This window comes from Mucor velutinosus (assembly GCF_035048745.1).
Source record: "Mucor velutinosus strain NIH1002 chromosome Unknown tig00001569, whole genome shotgun sequence".
Classification (NCBI taxonomy): domain Eukaryota; kingdom Fungi; phylum Mucoromycota; class Mucoromycetes; order Mucorales; family Mucoraceae; genus Mucor; species Mucor velutinosus.
Genome location: NW_027041921.1, coordinates 1,287,571 through 1,308,713, shown reverse-complemented (window position 1 = coordinate 1,308,713; position 21,143 = coordinate 1,287,571). Strand labels below are relative to the sequence as shown.

The following is a 21,143-nucleotide window of genomic DNA, read 5'->3' as shown; positions in this document are numbered from 1 at the left end:
ATCAAACTAATTTCGTGTTTACTTACTCGCCACAATCGCTCCAAAATGCTCATCTGTTATCAATTTTAAAATGTATGTGTCTTTGATAGATAAAATACACTATAATTTTATGTGCAGAATTCTCAAGAACATGTCTTTGCCTACCACTCGACATGCACTGCCTCGTATTTTACCATTCATTGTAATGAATAAAATGGTTCTCAGTAACAAGGCAAAAGGTTTTGCTGAAGCTGTTGATGCGGGACTATGCTCTGCTATTCGATATATTCATCACATTATGCTGCTTACTGATCGAAATCCTGATTGATGTTGTTTTCATGCCATGTATTTCATCTGGCAATTTCCAGAGCTTGATCCCTTGATCCTGAAACATTCACCGATGCTTCCTCTTGCGATATTTTTGTTAAAACCAAAGAAAAGCCTGCATATGACACTTTATATAATATCAATCCTAGTAACAAAGTTCATCCCATGAAGGTTCTCAATAATTTCAGAAGCAAAGAGCCCTAATTCAGATACGTCTTGGAAAATTGAAATGTTATCTTCGAGGTATACTTAATAAATTGTCATTTGTATACGATTTTAGTATTGATTGGGGGGGGGGGAGTATATGTATGCTTCTTGGAGCTGTTGAAACTGTGGATTAGACTTTTCTACAATGCTCCACATTTTTATGAACAAGAAACTTAATGTACGGGGCATCCAATATACTAGCATTACCTCTTACGACTGAAAGATATGCAAAGCACAGCAAACACAGGGCACATTTGAGCCGTGATTTCTCGCATTAAAACCCGTCTTAGGCTGCCAGAATAGCACCAAACAATTTCCCTCATCTAGCAGTAACCGTCTGACACGTTTGCTCAACTTTTTTTACGATCGTCGAAATTCGACCAAAAAAGCATGAGGTACCCCTCATGGTTTTCATCGAAAATCAAACGATCGAGTTTTTGGCCGCTATAATGAAGACTCTTACTATGGCATATATTGAATCAAGATGATCGTATTGATCCAAGGTAGCTCTTGAAAGCTTGTTTGTGTCACCTTTGTATGCAACATCTCGACATTTTCGACGAAAACCTTATTTTATATTTTTACAAATTGCTCAATAAGCTTGTTCAGAACATCTCTTATAACTAGTACCATTAGATAGGCCTTGAAAAGTGCTTCAAGGAAATTTAAGGCAGTACTGGAAAATTCGTACGATTACATAGTCGAGTTTGGCAAAATAGGTCTTTTTTTTTTTTTTTTTTTTAAATTTTGTTTATTGATTGAGCCGCGTACACTAGGAGTACTGGGTCGAAGTGAAGAGGCGGGTGCAATTAAAAAAGAGATAATAAAAAGAAGGTGAAATATTAACTAAACTAAACTAAGCAGAACTATCGAAACTATCAAAACTACAAGAGGGAATGGATTTGATCCTCATCCACTGTCTGGCGAACAGTGGAGCGGACATTCACCAGAATCGCCTCAGGGACAAGGATGATGTTGTCAAAAACAAAGCGCATATGGGCTAGCCATATTTGAGACAGGGTGATAAGTAGGATTCTGTAAGGATGGATGCCTTTGACTTGGGAGTACCAGATATCCGAAAAGTCCAGGGACAGAAGAGCCTCTTTGATGTCAGTGATGGACGTCGTGGGCCATAGGAATTCAAAAATGACGCCTAGCCATACCTTTTCTTTGGATGGACAGTCAAAGAGCAGGTGGCTGGCAGTTTCATTGGGAGACAAGCAGACAGGACAATTGTGAGACTCGAAGACTCCAGGCATCATGTAGTGTAACCTGCTTCGAGAAGGGATACAGCCTGTGATGAGCCGGTATATCACATTACGTTGAATGTAGGTAAGAGACAGGGACCAAAAGAATTTCCAATGAGAAGCTGAGACATTCTGCAAGGCCAAGGGTTGTTCCATCGACGACAGCACGGACAGACGAAATGTTTTGGCCGAAGCCTGAGCATTTCCAAGGGGTTGGCCATCGTGTAGACAAAATTGATGCACTAGAGGCGCAAAGGAGACATCAGAATCAACCAGGGGAGCAGGACTACACACTGGATGGAAGTAGGGTTGAAATTTCAGCTGGGCAGACGCAAGACCTTTGAACACTGTAGAAGGAGCACGTTTCCAATTGAGGAGGGAAGGGTCACGAGTATCTTTCCAATGAACAAAGTTGAGCCGAGCATCATATTGAAACACATCAGAAACCATCATCGCTTTGACTCGACGAGGAACCACCAGTGAAGAGGATGGAGGGACATAGAAGGCAGCCTGTAGTGGGAGAGCCATGGCAGTAGCAGTATTGATCCGAGCAGCTTCATACGACTTGGGAAGATAGTCGACTGCACGATATAACATATCGACAGTTCCCGTGCGCTGTGTTTTCAAACCCTGATTGCGACGAGCAAAGGGGAAGAGGAGCGGAATATGGTGATACTGGTATCCATTCATGTTGCGTAGATGGTAACTGAGAAGGTAGGACACCGGGTGGGCATCAATGACAGATTGATCATATACCAGCAACGGATGTAGCCAACGAAAATACAGAGCCGAAGCTTGAGTTTGGATGTCGACAACACCCAGTCCACCTTTGTCTTTTGGGAGAATCCATGTTTTCCAAGGAATGACAGGGAAAATGTTCTTTCTCAAGAAAAGAATTGCCAGTGACCGCAGCTGCTTGACATCGGGCTGGGTGAGAGGAGTAACACGTAGAACGTACCATAACTTGGACAGAAGCAGAGAATTCAGCACAGTGGCCTTTCCAACAACTGACAGGGATCGGACAGAGTGGATCTGGATGGCCGTCTTGATCTTGGTTGTCAGTGCACCCATAAAGTTGACCCGCTGGATCCTGCTTTGTACGAGAGGAAATCCAAGATATATCAAAGGTTCATCATCTTCCACAGAATGCAGATGGGTGATGTGGGCATGCGATAACGGAACTTGCCAAATGTCCCATGTATCCCGACCAGACACCGAAAAGGCTTGCACCTTGTCATAGTTGAATTTGGCGTTGGAAGCAGCACAATAGCGAGACATATGAAGTTGTAAGCGAGACAGGTCCTGTGCGTCATGGACAAATACCAAAGCATCGTCCGCATAACACAATAACTTGGTAGTAGCAGTACCCATCGTGTATCCGTGAAATTGACGATCATGCAAGATTGCCAGTAAAAAGGGTTCGAAGGCCAGGTTGTACAGGATAGGCGAGAGAGGATCTCCTTGCTTGAGTCCACGCAGCTTGGCAACCTCTGTTGACATATGGCCATTCAGATTAATCCGTATGAGATTGTCGCCCATCAGTTTGTATATGCACTTGATGAGGGGACGAGGAAACCCAAACTTTGTCAAGACTTTCTTGAGATAGTCCAAATTCACACGATCGTAGGCCTTTTCTTGATCCAACAAAAGACCGATATCTGCATCCAAGTTGCGAAAGGTGGGGTCGTCATCCTGTTGTTCCGCAATTGTCCATTTCCTTTGAGCATCTTCCATGATCAGTTGACAGATCATGCCATTTTCAGCAATAAAGCGTCCAGGAATAAATCCAAGCTGATGGCGACTAATCAATTGAGAAGAGACAGCCATGATACGACGATTGATGTTGCGAGTGAACAGCTTGTAATCCGAATTGGCCAGAGACAGAGGACGGTAGTTCTTCATTTCAGCCGGATCACCCTTCTTGTAGAGCAAACACATGACAGATTCGTTCCAAGATGGCGGAAACTTACCCTTCGTCAGTGCTTCATTGTAGACTAGGTTGATGAGTGAATGAAATGGTGGGAATTTCATGATCAGGTACAAAATCTCATATGGCAAGCCATCCGGGCCAGGGCTGCTAAGGCGTCGAGTGTGTTTGCTGTCGGCCAAGAGCTCGTCTACATCAATCGGCAACATCAGTTCCTCCTGTTGTTCGCTGCTGATCTTTAAGTGCTGAGGGATGCTTCGAATCACGGTACTGAGTGCTGTTGAATCTAGAGCCTCTGGTGTGAATAATGCAGTGTAAAAATCAGTTGCAATGGCAGATATGCCATCCTGTGCCTGACACATTGAACCCGTAGAGGGGTCTCGCAGCGCCACAATGGACCGACGGTTCTCTCGAGACACCGCAGAGCGCTTGAGGAATCCGGGTGATTTCTCACCATGTTCACGATAGAACTTGCCTGCCTTCAAGATTTCTATTTCTGCAATTGAGTGCTGCAGGGACTGAATTTGCTGGTTGATGGAGTCCAATCCCTGAAATATCAATCCTCGATGCTTCTTATGTCTCATCATCTTGTTCCTCTTTGAAAGCAGTCGATGTAGTTGTTTCTTCCTCCAGTTCAAATCCTCAATTTGATACTGCTTGATGAATAACTTGACCTCTGCTTTGATCCAATCCCATTGTTGTTGGGGAGATGTAAACCGCTTGATACCTGCTCTTCGTTCCTCACTGCCAATGAGGAATTCCGCCAGTGCCTTGCGAAAATCTTTGTTGCGAGCCAAGTAGGGATTAGCCTTCCAGACACCAGGGCCACGACCATTGGAATCTTGAAATTGATAGGAGAACCCCAAAAGCTCATGATCAGTCCACTCCGGAGAGAGGTATTGTTGACTAGTACTAGTTACAAGGTGATGAGCATTGGAGCTACAAAAGATATAATCCAAAATCCCAGCATTTCTGCCACTATGCCAGGTGTTGTGCTTGTCATCCCCAAATACATCAATGTAATAATCATCCAAAAGATCAGTCCATATCACAGGTGCACTGATGAGAGAGCCATCAGTTCGCCGATCCTTGTATTGATAGTTGAAATCGCCCATTATAAAGATAGTGTTTGTTGTATTAGTGATAGTGTCCTTGACAATTGGTATATCAAGTAATTCTGAATAAAATGCTGTGCGTTCGGTGTGAGCTGACGCTCGACCGTAAATGTTGAGTAGAGTTGCTATTGGTGGTGTTGTTGCTAAAAGTTGTACATCTCGAGTAAGGTGAAGGGAGGCCAAAATAAAACGACCGCCATCAATGCCTTCTGAGATGTGTTGAAGTGTATAATTGGTGTTAAGTGATATAATGCCGCAATGTGGAGTCCAAAGACTCGACTTGGTGTTGAATTGTGTATTGAGCATGTCTATAATAGTGGAGTCTGTTGCATGTGTTTCTTGGAACACTAAGATATCATAGCCTAGTGTTCTAAGGTATCTAATAAATTGTTGTCTTTTTTTTGGGTTATCTATTTTTTTGAGGCCACGGCAATTGAGGGTGGCAATTTTCACTGTATGTTGTAAATTCATCATATTAATGTTGAGATGGTGAGGGTGGGCCTGTCAAGCCTTGTTGTTGTCCCTGTGCTGCTGCTGTAACTGCAGCCTGTTGCTTGGCAGAAGTAAAATCATCCGCACCATCAAATTTACCTATTTTCTTCACTGGGTGATCCAGCGCATTCTCGGATGCACTAGTAGGATTGGCAGGAGATTCACCCATTTCAGTATCAGTAGACTCAGTACCAGTGGTATTGTCAGAGTCTTGAGCCAGAGGGAGCTCGTCCATGTCGGCATCCCTATCAGCACCTTGCTTTTGAGCAATGGTTTGGCTATCAGCACCACCTTGTACGCCGCTGTGGACCACATCTTGGGCACCACCTTGGCCATCACCTTGATTGTTACCTGGAACAACACCAGAATCACCACCACCGGGAGACCCACCACCAGCAGTATCACCACCAGGAGTACCAGAACCAGCACCAGCACCAGCAGCTACTGGAGGAGCTTTGGAGACCTTGGGAGCGGCTTTCTTCTTACCAGATGATGTACCGCTCTTTGCCTCCTGAGACACTTTTCGGGGCTTCGAAGCAGCCTTACTGTCTACCGCACGGACTTTGTTTGGACTTGTATTACGGGGACAGTTGTACTCCACATGACCATATTCATCACAGTGGTAGCACTGGATCCACTTCTTGTACTCAGGGCAATCCGCCCTACAATGATCGGCACTATGACAGATACGGCAAAAGTTGGGCATCTTGTCCCATTGCAGCAGAACCATTCGCTGATCGGCTGAACGAGGATCCCAGATCATCACTCGGCTGAGTTTCTCCAGGTGTCGATGACCAGGGCAGGGCTTGTCTTCGGGGTGCAATTCATCACAGGCATAATCAGGGGAGGAAGGCACAGTAAGGTTAAGCGTAGCATAACCTTCACCTTGGAAGATGCCATTAGTTCTTGAGATGCCATGATCCAGGACATCACCATATCGGGAGAGACGAGTCGCCATTTCCTCCTTGAGTTGCAAAGCTGGCAAGAAAGGGAGATTCTGTAATGTCAACTTGACAATGGTGGCATCGCCAGGGTAGGATGGAAAGCCCCTCAAATAGGTACCATCTTCCAGGGTAATGCCGTCGTTGATGAGTGTGGTGCGTCCTACACACTCAGGCAGCCACATTGTCTCGAGAAAAGCATGGCCAAGGTAATGTCTTGGTTTGCTACGGTAACCAAGAAAGTCTTCATAAAGTTCAGAGTTGGTTGTAGCTTCATTGAACTTGAGAAGGGCCTTGTTCAATAGATTACGATCTTTGACAGGTGTCAGATCGATGAAAACCGAATCCTCCTCGATACCCTTGAGGAATGGACGTATGACAGCCATAGGTCCTGAAGAGGCCTCTCCATTGATGGCCTGTTGAGATGCCTCTGCCTCCGTAACTGGTCGTTGGATGAGCGTAGGATTGAAAGAAACAATGGATTGCTGTTTCTTGCTGTTGCCTTTGCGTTTTGAGCCGACTACATGAGTCCACAGCAGAGGGGTCTCAGCGTCGGGTTGAGAGGGAGAATGATGTATATGACTAGTGTCAGACATATTCAAAAGATGATAGGATACAAAATAGATTGCAAAATAGATCGATCCAAAAACGTTTAAAGGATGAGCAGAATAGATTCACAAAAAGTTTGCCAGAATAGGTCGAACTATGTCCAAAATGCTTGAAAATTGGAAAATAGGTCGAATCGTGTTCAGAAAGTCCAAAAATTCACAAATCAGGACAGAATGTCGAGCGGAGAATGAATCGATTTGATAGGCGGCAGCAGGCGAGATTAATGCCATCCTCATCGCAAAAGTAATTGAAACTCTGGAAGCCCTAGAAAAGGAACCACGAAATAAAAGATGTTGCTGCCAAGACAAAGCTTTTCCCAAATATAGTAATCGGTTATTGCCTACAGGCATTCAAGAGATAAAAAAAAAAAAACTGGCCCAATGTCTTGATACAGCACATCAAGCTGTATGTGGACATTGCAATCCATTTATGATACAGTGCTCAATAAGCTTTATCAGGTTTGATAATCATATAAACTTTTTTTTTCATGCAAAATCTTGGTATCTTTGGTATTTCATCCATTAGATCCATGCGTGTATGCAATAATTTATTGAAAGAAGGGGTATCACAGATACATAGTTTATGAATCCATACTACATGGGATCCTTGAATGCGGACTCCAATCTGGTGTATGATATTGGGATAAATGTTGCAGTTGAATTAATATCTTGCCATAATGTCCCATTATTTAAAAAACTCATTCCGCATATTGCATGGAGCAGTGTTTGATCGCCCCTGATTATACATTGAGTGGCCAATAGATACGTGTGGGTAGTGTGTTGAACTAAATCAATTAAGATATGCGGCACTCGAATCTGATGAATTAAAGCTTATTGTAATAATCCACTCCCTCTCTTTTTTTCTCTCTCGTACTAATTAAACACTCGAAACCATGGACCTCGCCCTCGATATCACATCAGCATGTCGAGTACGCGTACTGTTAGTCCCTGTGTCTCCCATCAAAAAGTCGACATTTTGGCATCATGTTGAACTTGTCCGAAAATTCAGTCTTGTTCGTCTCGGGGATGTTACGCCTGACCTCCATAAAGGTGCAAATGGTATGTTGACAAGCTGCAGGGAATGCAGTAAACTCATGTGTATCATGTATAGCCAAGTTCAGTAGCCAAGTGTTTCAAGAAGGACAAATGCATTTCCAATTTGTGACAAAGTACAACCGAGATCATTGCCATTTGGAAGATTTTCAGCCACATAGACGTATCTTTGGTGTAAGTTGCTATGTGCTATTTTTGCCCCTGAATTTCAAAAAAGCTGGACCTCTGAAACCGACACATGTATAGGTTATTGGTATCATGGATTGTCAAGAATGGAAGGACAAAGACCTAAGTGAAGGGTATAAAAAGTTTGTCGACATGTTAAGCCAGGTACCACCACCCAAAATGCATGTGCATCATCGGATTCGAATGCTAAATGCAAATATATAGTATCCAACGGCAGTCGCTACGAGATGCTTTGCTTTCGATCCAAACGAAAATCAACCAGATGATACCAAGGGACTCATTATGATTCCCAATGTAGGCAACATGTCATTCTATATGAGCACCATGATTTGTGATTTTGCAAGCGAAATTTTGGATCAATTTGCTTCCATCGTAAGTGCTGTTAATTGGACCTGACATGTACTATTGTCTTAGCCTATTTTGAATATAGGCAGAACGTATTGAGAGCTTAAAGGTTTTGGAATCACCCATTCCTGCTGGATATATACCAAGAAGTTTTGATACCAGCAATGGCAACAGTAGAATGATTCAGCCTCAACCTTCCAGCAGTTCACCTCATCAGCCCAATCGAAACTCCCAGCCTGTAGGACCAACACCCACATCCTCTATATCTTCGTCTTTCCTCAAAAGAGCTTCTACCACAGCCGCCAATTCTCGCAGGAGCCTTGCATCCGCCAATTCACCACCGACACCGAAGCCCTCCTTGTCTCGATCTACTACATTTACAGGATCGCCCATGACAGTCGCTGGTGACGCTGGCCGTACATTGCAAAGAACACCTGGACGTATCAAAAAGCTGCTGGCTGATTTTTATCTATTGGCAGGAAGACTACCAGATGCAGTCAAGCAGTAAGTAATTTACAGATGCCCCTTTGCGCTGCAGTAGCATTGATTAACTTTTGATTCAACAGTTACCATGAAGCCATTGCTATGGCACAAAACTCGTACGACTACTTGTGGCTCGCTAGTGCCAAGGAAGGATTAGCATGCACAAATATACTATTAGCATTTCTTCAAGCAGATACTGGTGTATGTTGAGAAAAGTTGAAAGAAAAAAAAAGAGGTTATACTGACATTTCTATAGCATATTGTATCGAGACAAGCACTAACAAATGAAGATGATGCTGTTGCAGATCCCACACCCACGAATACCACGACAACACCGCCCAACGAAGAAATCAAAAAGCCGCTTACTATTGTCACTGAGATCACTGATATGTATGAAGATTTACTGCAGATCTATGTCAAAGTCAACACAACCACCAGTATTCCCATCCCTAAACTCGTTTTTGCCGAAGCTTGCTTAAAGATCGCGAGGTTTCTAATGATCATCTTTTTGAACGGCGGATGGAACGACACGTTACTGACGAAAATAGTGCAATCATCACCATCAGAGAGCATTTTGAAGCGAGAAGGAAGATTTATGTCTGTTTCTGATTTGATAAAATGCAAGGGAAGCGGGCTCGCTCGATTTTCCATTGCAAAATGGATTACCAAAATCTGGATTATGGATGTGGATGATATGCCAATGATAGATCAAGTAAGAGACATAGGTGGGGGGGAGAGAGGGAACATGGCAGCTCAATCACCATTCCATAGATCAATGTCATGACTCAAATGTCTTCCGTCTTGTCCACGATTGGCTATCATCGCAAATCGGCGTGGTTTATGTATGAAACGTTGAACCGCATGATCCCGCTACTGATTCAAGGTAGAGCCGCAATGGCTAGCTCAGGTCCCAACAAAAAGGAAGCTGAGAAAGGAGATGACGGCATTTTGGAAGTGCTGAAGAGGATATGCGAAATATACGGTATCGGTGGTAAGGCAAAATCAGCAGAATGGATAGACGGAGGAGGCGTTTAACCAGCGTATCATTCAACAGAGAGTAATGTACAAGACGGAGGCACGCTTCAAATGATGCAGAACAAGTTTAACAGCCACCAAGAAAAGACAGATCATGCAATCAAGACAGATATTGTAGGCTTTGGCTGGGCTGTACTACAGATTGATATTTTACGAGAATGCATTGTTATTTCAGAGGCCATCCAAGGTAAATCTATAGGGCGTAACTGAAGGATGGGAATCACGAGATTGACGTGTCTGCGCAGATCATGCCTCTATGCTCTATTATACTACAGTGCTTTTAAAGAACCTCTACCAGCACATTTCCAAAGATGAGCAAATCCGACTTGCTTCCTCGATCCAGCGCATAGTCAACATCAGTAAAAGGTCCGGCCAAGTGGACAACAATGTCAACTACTGGGGATTCAACATTGTAAAATCGATTCAGCCTATCCCTCCCATACCACGAAAAGCCATCTACCAACATCCGCTCTTGATTGCCAAGGCATTGGCTGCATCGAAAGAAGGTCGCGCTAGCTCGGGTGACCCTTTCATCTACAATCCCTTTGCCAAAAAGAAGGACGACAAGGTGAGTATGCATGATGCTTTCAATTAGTATAATTCTTAATCAGTAGCAGCCTCAAATCAACTTGATAAAAGACGAAGTGTGCGAATTCAAAGTGGTTTTGGCCAATCCATTTGGATTTGATTTGGAGCTGAGTAACGTTGTATTAAGGTAAATCAGCAAATGCAATATGCACTTGAGCTTTCGTCTAATAATAAGGGCAGTACATCTGGCATTGAGTTCTCAGCTATACCTACTGCGACAACTATTCCTGCAAATGAAACACTGGCTTTGAGACTGATGGGTACACCTCTGGAAACTGGCTCTCTGGTCATCCGTGGCTGCTTCATCAAAATTACCGGTTTTGCAGAGCAAGAATTCTTGAACGAAAAACAAGAGGTGAAGAAGGTAGAACAGCCAAAGAACAGCAAAGACATTGTGCAGCAGTCAATTGAATCAGAGCGATACAAGTATACGTAAGTGCGCACGCTCATCTGCCATATGTGTGATGTTTAACCATGTCCTGCATAGCGGCCTTCAAGCACTGTCCAAAAGATCAGGTCCAGGCAAGTAAACCATAAAAACGCATCAATGACGTATCTGCTTACAGTTGGGAAACAGAACACAAGCCTTTAGAGAAAGAGACAGCAGACGCTGCTACGCAGCAAGAAAGTTTAAATGTCATTGACGATCAGCCTTTGCTAAAGATCAGATCCACCTCACTTTTGCACGGTGCAGTCATGCTGTTTGAGGGAGAAATGACGCATCTGTCTATCCAGGTGGAGAATATTGGCAACATCCCTGTGGATTTCCTGACCTTGTCCTTTACGGATTCTACTACGATTCACCCCAAACCTATCAATCCAGAACTACCAACCGAGGAACAGTACGAGATTGAGCTGTACACCAAGGGAACACCTGTCTTTTCTTGGGAGGGCTCCAAGGCGGACAGTAATCAAATTGGCAAAAAGATCAATCTGCCTCCAGGTGAACACACAGAGATCATTGTGAATATTTACGGCAAGCAGGGATGGTAAGTGACTCTCTACCAAGAGAATGACAGCGATAAACTCATTCCGTTATGCTACTAATAGTACGGGTGGTGCCATTCATGTGGATTACGGCTACTTGGATAGAGCAATCAAGGATCAATCAGAGAAAATGTCAGGAGCGTCAGCAGCGAATGACGATCTGCCCGCCACCTTGTACACAAGACAGCTGTACTTGCCCATCATGATTACCGTGTATCAAAACTTGGAACCTTTGCATTGGGATGTTTTGTATTTGCGAGATAACATGTCAGTGACAGAGTCTATGGTCAACCAAGCACAAGAAAAGATAGCAGGTCAGACTATTCGACAAGTGGAATCAGCCGAACAGCCAGTAGAGCAATTGCTCGTAATAACACAACAAGCCAACGACAAAGATGACAAGAACCCTTACTGTTTGTTGACACTCGATGTTAGAAATACATGGACCACACCATTTGATATAGAATTCACAGTGGATAATTCCAACGACAAGGATGATACGAGTGCAAACAGCTTGCTCAAGTCGGTGGTCACCATACAACCAGCCCTCACCAAGCGGTACATATGAGATGTGTGTATATTCTGATTCGCTGTAACTAATACTATCTGCTTAGAATGGTGCTGCCGCTAAAGAAGCTGTTCCTCACGTCTGAAGAAAGGCTACAGCCGATCCCAAGCTTTGATCTGAACAAGCAATTTGTCGTATCTCAGGCACCCAAGATGGCACCTGAGCAAGAACGTGCTCGACTGCAAATGTTCTGGTACAGGGAGCAATTGCTATCTCGCGTCAAGGCTACCTGGCAATGTAGATCAAATGGTCGTGGCGGTATCATCAATTTAAGACCATCGTTGCGATTGACTGGCCTTCAATTGAATGTGCTCAAGAAACAAGATATTGAGTTCATTGTAGACATGTCAAAAGAGGGTGCAGAGACAACTGGACATCGACAATTTCGATGTCGAGTGAATTCTTTTGTACATATGAATGTCACGATTGCCAATAGACAAGGTAAGCGCACTTGTGGCACTCATTGCTTGCTGTATTATGCTAATCGTCATTTGAATAAATGTAGTGCGTCCTGTCAAGTTAATACTTCGCGTGCAGCCAGTGCAGAGCTACAATGATGGCGCCAAGGAGTATGACCTCACAGAGAAGCTTCTAATGCAAGGTGTTTCTCAACTGGTCCTACCAGAGATACCACCCAACGACGAGATTACACATGAGATACCTCTTTGCTTCTTATCGCGCGGTAAATTTGAATTCTTGTATCATGTAGAAGACGTGCACACGCGTGAAATGTACTATGATCATGATTGGGCTTTTGTCAGTGTATTGGATGAATAAACCAATATCTGTACTCACGATTAAGGTTCTTATCGAATAGCTGGGATGTCTGCTATCCTAGTTAATGATGCGTTGACATGGCAACCAATCTACTACAGACACTGCTTCAATTGTATTTAACCCGGCTAGTGAATTAATGTTTCGGGCTTGTTCAGCTCTTTCCTTTCTTCGTTATCTTGCTTTTTTGTCCCATATCTCATGTCAGATATTCATGCACCATTAATCTCCCAAAGAAGGACTCGAGAAGAGCAACGACAGGAAGAGGAAGAAGATTACGACCAACAGGCCGATTTTCACGAGCCTGATAGACATACAACAGACTACGGCAGTGGGGTGTATCATTATCCACCCCACCTTCAGCCTGGGCACTTTACATCACTCGAGAAGCTGTTCTTCTTCCTGTGTTCATTACTGCTGATATTGCTGTTTATATTTGTGGGATTGTATGCAAGAAGCAGCCAAAAGGACGATGATGATCCGGCGTCCAGACTGCCATTACCACCCAAGATACCCAAGAATCACACCCAAAATCAGGTACGAAATGGATTATGAGATTGTACATGATTATTTATTTGTTTGTTTTCCTGTGTGCTAGTCTTATTGTTTGGACTATAGTTGTATCATCACAGCAGCTCATATATTGCAGGCAAGTGGCTCTCGTTTGGCTTGTTTGCTGTTGCTGACTGACTCAATGATAGGATGTGGATCGTGAATTGGATCCTTGTGATGACTTTTATGCATATACTTGTAAAGTGCTCCTTAAAATCAACTGCAAATCAGCCACTCACACTCATTTGATTAGGCAATAAATGGGAGCAGAGACATCTGATACCTGACGTGAAATCAAGAATTGACGTGCAGTCCATGACAACAGACGCCATCCATCATCGACTAGATCAAATCTTAAGCCGAGACTTTGGCAAGATCAACCCCACCGATGGAGAAGAAACAGAGCTACCCAGTCCTGATCGCATTCTGGATAGACAGCTATTCATCAAACTGAGCGACTTTTACGCATCTTGCATGAATCAAGATGCCATTGAAGCAGCAGGAGCAGCACCGCTCTACAGACTATTCCGCACGATCCGCCAACTAATACCATTAGACCAGCCTGTTAACCCTGACAGTTTGCACAAGACGCTGGCTTACTTATCAGATCGAGAAATTTGGGCCTTGTTTGAAATGAAGATTGTGCCTGACACACTGCATCCCTCGAAACCAAGTCTCTCCTTGTCACAAGGCCAAATAGGGTTGCCTCATCGAGAATTGTACGATGATCCTGACACCATGGCAGTCTACATGAAAGCGGTTACTTCGATATTGGATATCATCTTTCGAAAGGACACAGACAACGAGTTTGGATGGAAATCATGGAGCACGATTGCAACAGCACGTCGCATTGTGGAATTCGAAAAGAGATTGGCACAAGCAACCTTCACTGATGTCCAGCATCCCGAGCGATGGAGCTTAGCACGACTTCAGGAGGAGGTACCGAGCATTGACTGGCAATCATTCATCCAGCACCACACAGTGGTGCCTGATCACATCCTGATCCCCACACCCACATTCATTGAAAACTACAACAGTGTTTTGAGATCATCGAATGGACGCACCCTGCAAATGTATCTGATTTGGCGTACTATTTGGAAGTATTTGGATGTCATGGGAGAGGAATTCGTAACGCCTAAAAGAACATTGGATGCTAAATTGAGTGGGATCCAGCCTAGAGCAAAGCCAGAGCGTCGTGATACTTGCATTGATCTCATTGATCAAAGCGCCATGGGCTTACTGATGGGTCGCTATTTCCTCCAGGATCATCAACAACAACATATTATGCAAGCCAAATCAAAAATCCAAGACATGGGACACATGATTGTACAAATGCTGCAACAGCGTGTGCCTTATTTGGAGTGGATCCCGAAGGATGATGATGCCACTCGTAATGAAATCATGACCAAACTGCAGCACGTCGAATTTGAGGTGGGGTATTCTACAGCAGAGCCTAGTATCGACAATGTTATTTCGCTGGCTGAGCACTTTGGAGATGTGGTGATTGACAAGGACGATTTCTTTGGCAATATAATGGGAAATAACAAGCATCGTGTGAGACAAACATGGGCATCCCTAAGTCAAGTGAGCACTGATAAACACGCATGGAAGATAAATGCTCAGAGCGTGGATATATCATACAATAGAGAATTGAACAAGGTAAAAAGAAAGAGAGGAAAAAAAAAAAAACGAAACCCGGGAACCTGATGCCTTTAATGTCCCAAGGTGATCATACCTGGAGGCCTATTACAGTTGCCCTATTTCGATACAAACGGACCTCACTACTTGTATATTGGAACTATTGGATGGCTAATCGGCCACGAAATCATGGTAAGTTTAAATTTAAATGCCCAATCATATGATACAAATCAGCTCGTCTGACCCCACGTGCATTATTCATGTAGCATGGATTTGATACAATAGGAAGGAACTACAACACCGAGGGAATTTTCGGGCAATGGTGGACAAATGATACAATTGTTCAGTTGGATTCTCAGAATCAGTGTTTAATAGACCAGTACAATGCGTTTGGAGTGAATGGCGAGAGAACGCTCAACAACAATTTTGCGGATCATGGTGGACTCTTGATAGAATACCTGGAAGCAATTCCAAATAACTCCACAAAGATACCTGGTTTAGATCCTTGGACACACGACCAATTGGCTTATATTCAATTTGCTCGAATGAAATGTAGCAAGAGTACAGCTGAGCAAAAGGTAAAATCCATGATGATCATGATGGATACAGTCGACTCATCTGTTCATTAGCTGCTGGAAAAAGACTGTGCGCCTGATCGACTCCGTGTAAATGGTCCGTTGATCAATTCAAGACACTTTTCAAAAACTTTTCAATGTAGAAAGGGTTCGTTTATGAATCCGAAAAGAGAAAAATGTCAAGTTTGGTAATTTTTTTCTTTTTTCTCTTTCTTTCTTTTACTTTTCTTTTGGCTTTTTTCATCCTCTTATAATTTAATGATACCTTGAAAATAAACATCTTGAAATGAAGTTTGGCAAGCAACTTGAAACTGAAGCTGAAGGTATTCCTTCAGAATGGAGACCCTACCTCATCCAATACAAGGCTCTCAAGAAGCTGATTACAAAGGTTGCCGAGGAAATCGAAAGTAGAGGTCTGTCTACTTCGCTACTGCATGAGTGTTTAGAAGAGGATGGTGGATTGTCTACTCTGAATGATGAGGAAGATGAAAGTATTCCAAAAATCAAGTATTACTTTACTGGTAAGTCTGGGATACATGGAGTGTATCATTGCTAGATTACAGAGACTGAGCGACCATGATGTAGGCGAGCCTCCTAATGTCAAACCCAACATTGAATTCACCTATGATTCAAAAGAGCCAAAGGTGCAGAAAGTGCTCGAGAAACTATTGTCTTCATCCACATCAACATCTGATCAGGTAGAAAGGCCCAAATTGGAATTCAAGAGGAGCCACAACAACAAGGATTTTTTCGCTCTGTCGCCAGCTGTTACTGCCGCTCATGATGGCGCTTCAGCAAATGACAAAGGTGCGGATCAACACGATGAGACAACACTGGATGATCATGAACAACAACAGCAAGAGGAGCGTAGTTTGATTAAATCTCCGGCTGTAAAGAGACAGAGAAGAAGCTCGACAGTAACGTTGGTCAAGGAATTACTGACATTGACTTTGGAGGAAAAGGACAGAAACAAGGACGCCGAAAGGGAAGATCAGGAAACAGAGGAAGACCAAGAAAAGCACGAAAAACACATCAAAACATTGGTGGTTGAACTGGAGCAGGACGATGAATTCTTCAAAATGCTGATGGAAGAATTACAGCAAGCAGCCATGCTGCAAGATGTTACCACCCAGAAATTTCAGCATGACATATCTGATCTGGAGACAAGGATGACGAAAGTAGCAGCACCTACACAAAAGACAGACATGTATAATTGGCGCAAGATATTCTCGATTTACATGGACGCACAGATATTTCAGGGAAACGCAGAATCAGATCGAACATTTCGCTCAGTGGAAAGAGCCAAGAAGCAAATGACTTGGTTTCTGGATCAGTTGGGCAAATCCAACTTGCTCAACAAGTTGAAATCCAAAGAATCCAAATTTGCTTTCGAACAATTCGTGGCGTTAAATACCGAGCTGATTACCATGAAACACTACCAAATGTTGAACCAAACGGCAATGCGAAAGATCCTCAAAAAGCACGACAAACGAAGTGGATTAACGGCTAGCCAGAGCTTCCCGGAAATCGTATCAACAGACGCATTATTCAGTCCAAAATTGGCAAAAATGCTGTACTCGACCATCACAACCAAATTAACCACCATTATACCACAACCCGAAGATTATGGTAAGCGGTCTCGAGCTGTATTAAGAAGCAATGATGTACTGACCTGTATACACAGCATGTCCCGTTTGTATGTCTGTAGCATGGAGACCTATCCGATTGGCTTGCAACCATGTCTTTTGCGTCCGGTGTCTGATCAAAGCACAAAAAAAGAAAATGGACAGCTGTCCTCTGTGTCGACATCCTACCGCCGTGAGATCTGCCACAGCGCTGAATTTAGACGAAGGTTTACAGAACTTTCTCAAACTCTACTTTCCACAAGAAATCAAGGAAAAGAAGCGAGAGAACGAGCGTGAGCAAGCCATTGAAGATGTGCAAGCAATGACTGGGAAAAAGTACACTGAAGAGCAACTGCTGCGAATGAGTCAAAATCGCTCTAATTCCAAATGTAACATTATGTAGACTTGTAGGAAAATAATACATGTAATTTATTAATATTAATTCGAAATAAAAAAAAAAAAAAAGAGAGAGAGTAGAATAGTAAAGAGCTGGGATATATGTGTGCTTATTGACAAGTATGTACAGGGAGTTATGTTGGAGTTGTTGCTTTTTGTTTATGGTTCTCATGGGCATTATTCAGGTTTAAGGCTGGTAAGGTGGAGGTGGTAATAATGAATTCGGGGATGAAGAACTGGGTGATGAAGATGCTGTTTGATGCAGTGTTGTGGGTACGATTAGATGTGGGTCAATCATCAGCTTTCTTTCTTGTTGCTGTGCCTTTTGTTGCTGTAACAATTTCAATTGCAATTGGTATTGTTGCATCATTGGACTAATGTCTTCCACATGAGTCACTGCTGGTTTGGGTGGTTCAACATGATTATCAAAATCACTGGCAAACTGGCCAAATCTCAAATTATTGCTATTTTCAATGCTTGTTTGGGTCATATTGCTTTCAATGTCGTTCGCTGCACTGGCAGTAAATGCTTTCCTGTTGTGCGAATCACGGCGACGATGACGCTTTCTTTTACACATGAGAAATATGGTCACTGCCATGGCAACAGCACCAACAATACCAATGACAGCGGCGATTATATGTACAGTATTAAATGCAGGTGTATGTTCTGTATGTGCTGCAAATGTAGAACCTCCTGAGGCTGATCTTTTAACGAGATGACTACGGTGTCTTGTTACACTAACGAAAAAAAAAAGGTTCAGATGAGGATTTCTACTTTTTACAATTTTCTGTTCAAAAGTTTACCTCTTGACATGAGGATGAACAAGGTCTTCTTGTATTGGAGCAATTATTGGCTTCATGGCTGGCTGGAGTTTATTTTGAATGATGGTATTTTAAAGCGGGTCGAAAAAAAGTGAAAAACAAGAATTGTATTTGATGAGATGGCTCTTTGTCACTCCAAACTTCAAGGAAAAAGGCAGTAGATGGTATGAATGTAGAAGAACAACAAAAAAGAAGAAGGAAGAACCAAGTTTATCACAAACGACATTTTATGGGTGTTTCGGGCTTATAAAAAGCAGCTCAGAAGGTAAAGAACGTCAGGAAGATACTTGAAAGTTATATTACATGTATACCACTACGCTTCCATTCTTATTTGCACTGCGAATGCTTGGAAATCTGTGAAATTTGCTATGACTTTAGGTAACCATCATTCGCTGTAAAAATTTGGTAACAGCACTTGATTGGGCAATGTGAAATATATATCACACTCATCGGGGCCCCCTTTTTCCAATGTGTGATTTAGATCTCTTTGTCTCTCCTTAATGCTTGGATATAATTACATTCATTTTGAATTATCATATAGCAGATGCAATGAAATAAAAAAGATCCATTACCTTTTTCTTTCCTTCTCTCTTCTTTTGCCAGTACAAAAACATAAACTTCTTCTGTCCAATGTTGCTCAAGCGATTGCAATCCTTGTTTAATGAAGACAAATCCATCAAGTAACTATTGATTAATCTTGCGGGATGGATTGGCTGTGTTATATTTACACACACGAAAAAAAAAACAAATTTGTTATTTTTAGGGCTCAATTGTATTCTCAAGAATCTATTCAACAGGTAATAAAAGAACAGAAAGAAGGAAATCATTCTCCTATTTTTTTCCAATGCTGTGTTGTATTGACCACTGTGGTTCTTTAGTCGTCAGCCTCTTTACCTTGTTCCATAGCAAGATCAGCCATCAAAGACCAGCAGATAGACCAGCATGTCCAATCTGGCATTCAACATCATGAACTAGGCCAACTGGAAAAGGCGACACATTGCTTTCGATTAGCATCAAAAGAAGGCTGTCCAATTGGTATGTTTTTATACGGCATATCTCTGCGCCATGGATGGGGCTGTAGATTAAATACTTCGCTTGCGTTTCAGTATCTACAAACAGCAGCTGAGCATGCTGTGGATGATCTTTTGCACGGGGATGAATATGCACTTGCATCCAAAGGTGAACTGATTATGGCAATCTATGAGTTGGGAGTCTCATTTCAGCAGGGCTGGGGTGTTACGAAAAGCAAAGAAACTGCATTTTATTACTTTGAAATTGCTGCCAAATTGGGCGATTGCGATGCTATGAATGATTTAGCATTCTGCTACCACCATGGACATGGTGTGAAAAAGAACATTTATAAAGCAGCGCAATACTATAGAATGGCTGCAAGGCAGGGTCAAGGCCAAATTGGAAATTCATGGATTTGGAAAGAGAAATACAACATTGTAGATGATCCTGACTGGGAGAAATAAGTGCTCTTTGTTTGGCGTATACTGTTCTCCCTACCATTCTTATTATTTATTAATATATTACATTGTTGTTTATTTTTTGCTTGTCTGGTTCCCTCCCTGCTCTCTTTTCTTTTCTTATTGGTAGCAACGATTTCCAAGTAGCGTTTTCTCATCTTCCATGTCCATTTTTTTTTTTACACCTCTGGTTAGCTCAGGAATGGCGTATCTTGACGTATTTAGATCTTTATAGCAGAAATATAGATTCGACATGTCAAATCATTTATTCTAAACAGAACCTATACCCTTATTCTATTATGATCGCACAGGAAAACTTTTCAATAAATGTAACATGGAGAACTTCGGAATCAATTTTAAAAGGAACAATAGATGTTGTATTAAATTTTAGGTTTGGGGCGATAGATACCATCTATCTTTTTTCTGTATGACAGGCAATACCAATCCCTCATGTTGCTGAAACACGCAGAGCTACCACATGTGCAATTTAATAAACTAAACATCTTAGTTTGCATGACTATAGACTATTGTGATACATCGATTAGTCTCGATAATCTTGGCTATCATTGAATTCTGTGGAAATCTTTTTAATTCTGCATACAAGAAAGTTCCTTTCGCATATAAATGTCGTATTTAAGTCCTTCTATCATGGGTAAACGCTATCCGTGCTACACTCATGCGCCTATAGAGCCATTAACCATATGATGATGCTATGATGCCAAAGCAATGTCCCTTTCTTGTAGGTTGACTGAGCCTCCAGGCGCTAAAAGCATGCAATCAAGGTCTGGTACATAGCACACAACGTGATCTGATGCGTATTGATGTATAGTATGCTTCTAATTGTGGCAGATAGATTCATTCTATTAGATGGCCATAGCAGATCTTAAAAGCATCCAAAGATGAGAAAGTACCGAGGATTTCACACCAATTTAGCGATTAGTTACAATTTTGATATTAGAGCTTACGGTGCCTGGTCGCAGCACAGAGCTTGATTGAAGAAACCAGGCAAATAGTTTTTGAAAATAACAGGCCTGCTTGAATATAATGGATTTAGCCGAGATTTTAGGCATGTGAAGCTCTATGGTGATGTGAAAGGAGATTATAGTGGCAATATTTCTTTACTATACATTAAGTTTTGGATATTATACGGGCCACATATATTTCAGCTAAATTTAAAGTATAGTTTTACGAGATGCAGACTATCT

At 42.4% G+C, this 21,143-nt stretch overlaps 6 protein-coding genes across 6 annotated transcripts; 3 read left to right on the top strand and 3 right to left on the bottom strand.

Moving 5' to 3' along the window:
* Positions 1 to 1,397: 1,397 nt before the first annotated feature.
* ATC70_012611 (Peptidase_M24 domain-containing protein) lies at positions 1,398 to 5,108 on the bottom strand (the record flags this gene model as incomplete). Its single annotated transcript, XM_064831782.1, has 1 exon — positions 1,398 to 5,108. One exon carries the CDS (start codon positions 5,106 to 5,108, stop codon positions 1,398 to 1,400), a length of 3,711 nt encoding a protein of 1,236 aa, XP_064678062.1.
* A 169-nt stretch (positions 5,109 to 5,277) lies between these two features.
* Positions 5,278 to 6,831, bottom strand: ATC70_012610 (uncharacterized protein; the record flags this gene model as incomplete). Its single annotated transcript, XM_064831781.1, has 1 exon — positions 5,278 to 6,831. One exon carries the CDS (start codon positions 6,829 to 6,831, stop codon positions 5,278 to 5,280), a length of 1,554 nt encoding a protein of 517 aa, XP_064678061.1.
* A 905-nt stretch (positions 6,832 to 7,736) lies between these two features.
* On the top strand, positions 7,737 to 12,865 carry ATC70_012609 (uncharacterized protein; the record flags this gene model as incomplete). Its single annotated transcript, XM_064831780.1, has 17 exons — positions 7,737 to 7,902; positions 7,955 to 8,070; positions 8,143 to 8,226; positions 8,287 to 8,454; positions 8,513 to 8,931; positions 8,994 to 9,111; positions 9,167 to 9,622; positions 9,682 to 9,901; positions 9,965 to 10,132; positions 10,191 to 10,513; positions 10,563 to 10,660; positions 10,714 to 10,965; positions 11,021 to 11,055; positions 11,111 to 11,522; positions 11,584 to 12,078; positions 12,135 to 12,529; positions 12,594 to 12,865. The coding sequence occupies 17 exons, from the start codon at positions 7,737 to 7,739 to the stop codon at positions 12,863 to 12,865; spliced, it is 4,197 nt and encodes a 1,398-aa protein (XP_064678060.1).
* A 198-nt stretch (positions 12,866 to 13,063) lies between these two features.
* Positions 13,064 to 17,655, top strand: ATC70_012608 (uncharacterized protein; the record flags this gene model as incomplete). Its single annotated transcript, XM_064831779.1, has 10 exons — positions 13,064 to 13,399; positions 13,461 to 13,511; positions 13,564 to 13,612; positions 13,668 to 15,073; positions 15,140 to 15,244; positions 15,319 to 15,630; positions 15,682 to 15,717; positions 15,920 to 16,148; positions 16,213 to 17,256; positions 17,312 to 17,655. The coding sequence occupies 10 exons, from the start codon at positions 13,064 to 13,066 to the stop codon at positions 17,653 to 17,655; spliced, it is 3,912 nt and encodes a 1,303-aa protein (XP_064678059.1).
* Positions 17,656 to 17,835: 180 nt separating this feature from the next.
* Positions 17,836 to 18,507, bottom strand: ATC70_012607 (uncharacterized protein; the record flags this gene model as incomplete). The annotated part of the gene is made up of 2 exons (XM_064831778.1): positions 17,836 to 18,385; positions 18,452 to 18,507. 2 exons carry the CDS (start codon positions 18,505 to 18,507, stop codon positions 17,836 to 17,838), a joined length of 606 nt encoding a protein of 201 aa, XP_064678058.1.
* A 592-nt stretch (positions 18,508 to 19,099) lies between these two features.
* Positions 19,100 to 19,944, top strand: ATC70_012606 (uncharacterized protein; the record flags this gene model as incomplete). The annotated part of the gene is made up of 3 exons (XM_064831777.1): positions 19,100 to 19,149; positions 19,233 to 19,266; positions 19,348 to 19,944. 3 exons carry the CDS (start codon positions 19,100 to 19,102, stop codon positions 19,942 to 19,944), a joined length of 681 nt encoding a protein of 226 aa, XP_064678057.1.
* Positions 19,945 to 21,143: the final 1,199 nt, after the last annotated feature.